This window comes from Morone saxatilis, unplaced genomic scaffold (genome assembly GCF_004916995.1).
Source record: "Morone saxatilis isolate NCDOM2014 unplaced genomic scaffold, NCSU_SB_2.0 Contig24, whole genome shotgun sequence".
Lineage (NCBI taxonomy): Eukaryota > Metazoa > Chordata > Actinopteri > Moronidae > Morone > Morone saxatilis.
The window spans coordinates 10532286-10535997 of NW_023339807.1; the positions used below are offsets into that span (position 1 = coordinate 10532286).

General features: G+C 36.4%; 1 protein-coding gene across 1 annotated transcript in view; it reads right to left on the reverse strand.

Moving 5' to 3' along the window:
* Positions 1-3712, reverse strand: part of cdkal1 (CDK5 regulatory subunit associated protein 1-like 1) — a gene marked incomplete in the record, with an annotated part of 220018 nt that overhangs the window by 84307 nt on the left and 131999 nt on the right. The window contains 1 exon segment of the mRNA XM_035671969.1: positions 2513-2658. Within this exon segment, the coding sequence (XP_035527862.1) occupies positions 2513-2658 (146 nt within the window).

A 3712-nucleotide genomic window follows, 5' to 3' on the forward strand; every position in this document is an offset into this window, starting at 1 on the left:
TGGCATGCTTGTGTGTGTGTGTGTGTGTGTGTGTGTGTGTATATGTGTATGTACATGATCTTTTTGTGTCTCCCATGAACAGATTTTGGCCAGATCAGTACCACTGTTTGAATTTCCACTAATAGAGACTCCATGCTAAATAATTGCCTAAAAAGCAAGGCAGTGTATACAGACACACAAAGATAAGCATCTGAGTCAGTGTTAAAGCAAACACAGTTGTCACTATCACTCAACTTAAGGCTCCCTCAGAAGGAACTTAAAAGTGAGGATTTAAAGGAATGGTGAAGACTTCAACTCAAGGTAAAAAATGACCGCACACTGCGCCCAATCAGGAGCTTTCAAAGATCAAAGATACTTGAGTGCTGAGAGGCAAGACAGAGAAGCAAGAGTCCAATTTGACATTATGGACATACTTGCACACATGTACACAGAAAAAACAAAGACTTAAAAAAAATGAAAATACAGACCGATGAAGAGAGGAAAGCAAGTGCCAGGATACTAACAGCAGAATTCAGTGAGACACAATAAACAAGTAAAATAGAGTTATAAAACTCTTAAGCATGATTTATGTAACATACTGTATTAAAAAAATGTATTATCATTACCACATTAATTACAATTAATCCATCTACCATAAACAAATTGGACCACAACTGAAAAGTCTGTTCCTCTCGTCCATGTACCTTGCGCTATTATGTTAAATTTAGCATGACTTTTACTGAATTGTTTTACAGTACAACTGGCGGGGAGCGGCACCGAAAAGGGCACTGGAACCCGAACCGGGCGAGTGAGCAACGGAACCGGTCTTAGAAGACTCTATGGACAAAATGGCAAAAGCGAGGAGACCAAAGACAAAGATGACGGAAGAAGCTAAGTAGAGAAATAGAGACAGTGGCCGAGCAAGAGGCCACCGGAGTAAATCTCTGACTGTAATGTTAGCTGGCTTGCTATGTCGTGTTGCACTTGCTTGATGTCTAGTTTTTGATCAAAAGTGTAATGTAATCATAACAAATGCATGTGTACAGCTGTCCACATTTATGACAGTGGTGTATAAGTGAATTGCACTCTGAAACTGTAGGGGCACTGAATCACAAAAATATAAATTCTTGCAGAATGTTGCTTTAAGCCTATAGTTTGACTTGCCCTACATGAAGTAGTTAGATGAAATCTATTGATTGCTGCAGAGCATGGATCTCATCCGCTTAGAGTAAACTCTATGTTAACAAAATGACTTTAATCTGCAACATCAAAAAGACATGTATGTGAACATATAGATATTAATATCTAAGATTTATACATGGGAGCTAACCATCTGAATAAGGTATCATTATTACCTGGATTTCAATGAAAGTGAATCAATGTCATTTACTATGTTTCTAATGTGCCTGCGTCTATAAATCTCTGACATATATAATCAAATGAAGCAATCTTATACTGTAGTAATCTTAAAACATGCATTTAATTTCAGAAAAAAGGCATACTTCAAACTAAGAGGTTATCATCTGGCAACAGCTATAACACACTTAAATAAACCATTGCATAGGTAAACTAATTTTAATATGAATGCCTTCATAGCGTATTATTGTAGCATCAATTCTATATTTATTTACCACCCCTGATGTGCATTGCCATAATTACTCATACTCAAATTCCACGACAGATTATCATTTAAACAGTAAAAGATTAAGTTTGTATAACTTTTGTGCCATGTCAGAGGTCAAATCAATGCACTATGTGCAGAATTGTAATTTATTTTTTATGAGGGGCAAGGCTTTATTTTATCTGTATAAGAAATGCACATGTTTCCCTTTAAAATCTGTGTGTGTGTGAGAGAGTGTATGTCAGGAACCAAGGCTCAAACATTGAAACTGTTCTGCCGTCAGTTCTCCAGGTCTATTAATGCCATGTTGAAAATGTTTAACCTTGTAAAGTAATGTCCAGATGAAAAAGTGAAAAGTGGAAATATTATATCACTGCCATCATATTTTTATTTAAATTTTTGTACAGCTAAAAGAAAAGTTTTTATAGTTTGAAAAAACCTCACATTTTCTATGTGATCTCTGTGAACAGCAACAATAATTATACTTTCTAATATTTCAGCTGACATTTACATTATCTGAAGCAGTGCATTTAAAAAAAAGTCTAGCTGATGAAGTTAATATTGTTTATCATGTTTACTACTTGGTTCCACATTTGATGTTTTCAAGATGTCAGTGATATCCCAGATGGTAGCGGCACATAAGGTACAGATGTACAGTTTATGTAACCCAAAACATTTAGAGATATTTGAGAGAGAGTGAGAGAGAGAGAGAGAGAGAGAGGCGCTCCAAATAAACACCTGATGAGCTGTAATGACAACTCTAACAGCACCCTGGCGCACCCACTTAAATACAGCACGTATAATTTTTACACACCTTACACAAGTGATCTTTTAAAGGTTATTCACAAAGGTTTTTGGTGCACTTAATACTGCAGCATCACAAGACCATTAGGACACCACATCCTGCCTTACCTCTCTTTGAGGAAGTCCACCACTCTTCTGAAGTCATCAATGCAGTACTCTCTTTTCATGTCCATCAGGACGCTGTCTGAGGCCGATTGCACAGGAACATGGAGGAAGGCATAGACACGTGGATGATTCAATATCTTAGCCATTTCCTAATAAGTAAAAGAGAAGACAGAGAGACAAGAAAAACCTAAATGAAACGGTTAGAGTTCTCATAAGTATGGAGAAGAAAGGCAAGTGAAAATCACATCAGTTTGTCTGCATGTTACAGATTGCTCATCTGTTTGCATAAAATGAGATGGAGAAAAAGCCACTTTCCCGTTGACGGCCAGTGTAACTGTGAATTTAAAAAAAATCAATGTATTACAATCTGACAAATATAAAAAAAAAAAGTCATTTTTGGACCATTCAAGATTTGTTTCATCACGTGGACAAATATCTTTATCAATTTTGTTGTTTTTTGGAGTAAATAGTGGGTTGTCTTTGCTGTAACCTCCAAAACCCTCAGAAAAACCAAGGCACAATACCTTAAGATCAGTTAATGTTCTTTGCCTTTGTTTCACTGCACTCAAATTTAGTTAAGGTACTCTGCCTTTAGCATGTTAAACAGTAATTTCACTTTGATGCGCAACAAAACCAAGGCAGAGTACCTTAACTCAATTTGAGTTGGGTTGACTCTTGGGTTAAGGCTCTGGAGTTAGTGTTATGCCATTATATTACATAGGCATAACACTGTCATTTTTGCTCAGTTCCACACACAAACAAGTTAAGGTCTCGTATTCTGCCTTTGTAGAGCAGTGTATGAGTGTTTAAATATCAATATGAAACCAAGCAAATTAGAAAATCGCTTTGGGAAAGTTGTATTTTAGTGTCGTCACTTAGTATGAAAAAATGATTAATTAACTAGTAGGTCTGTTTCAATTAGTCTTAAAAGAAAAACCTAGGATATGTTAGCCATGGGAGTCGTGAATCTCAGACCAAAATATAAACTTTTTATATGACCATGAGGTTTAGTAACGCAAACATAAAAGAAAGAAGAAGCAAAATCTCACAGTAGGCTCTGGTTAATGGTAGCTGCTGGCTGTGAATGTTCCATCAACATTCCTGCTTGTTTCTGCACTCTTTCCGCTCCAGACCATCTACAATAGACTGCCTCTTTCTCTTATTTTCTATTCTAACATTCAACTTGTCAGTTCTCAGCTCAAC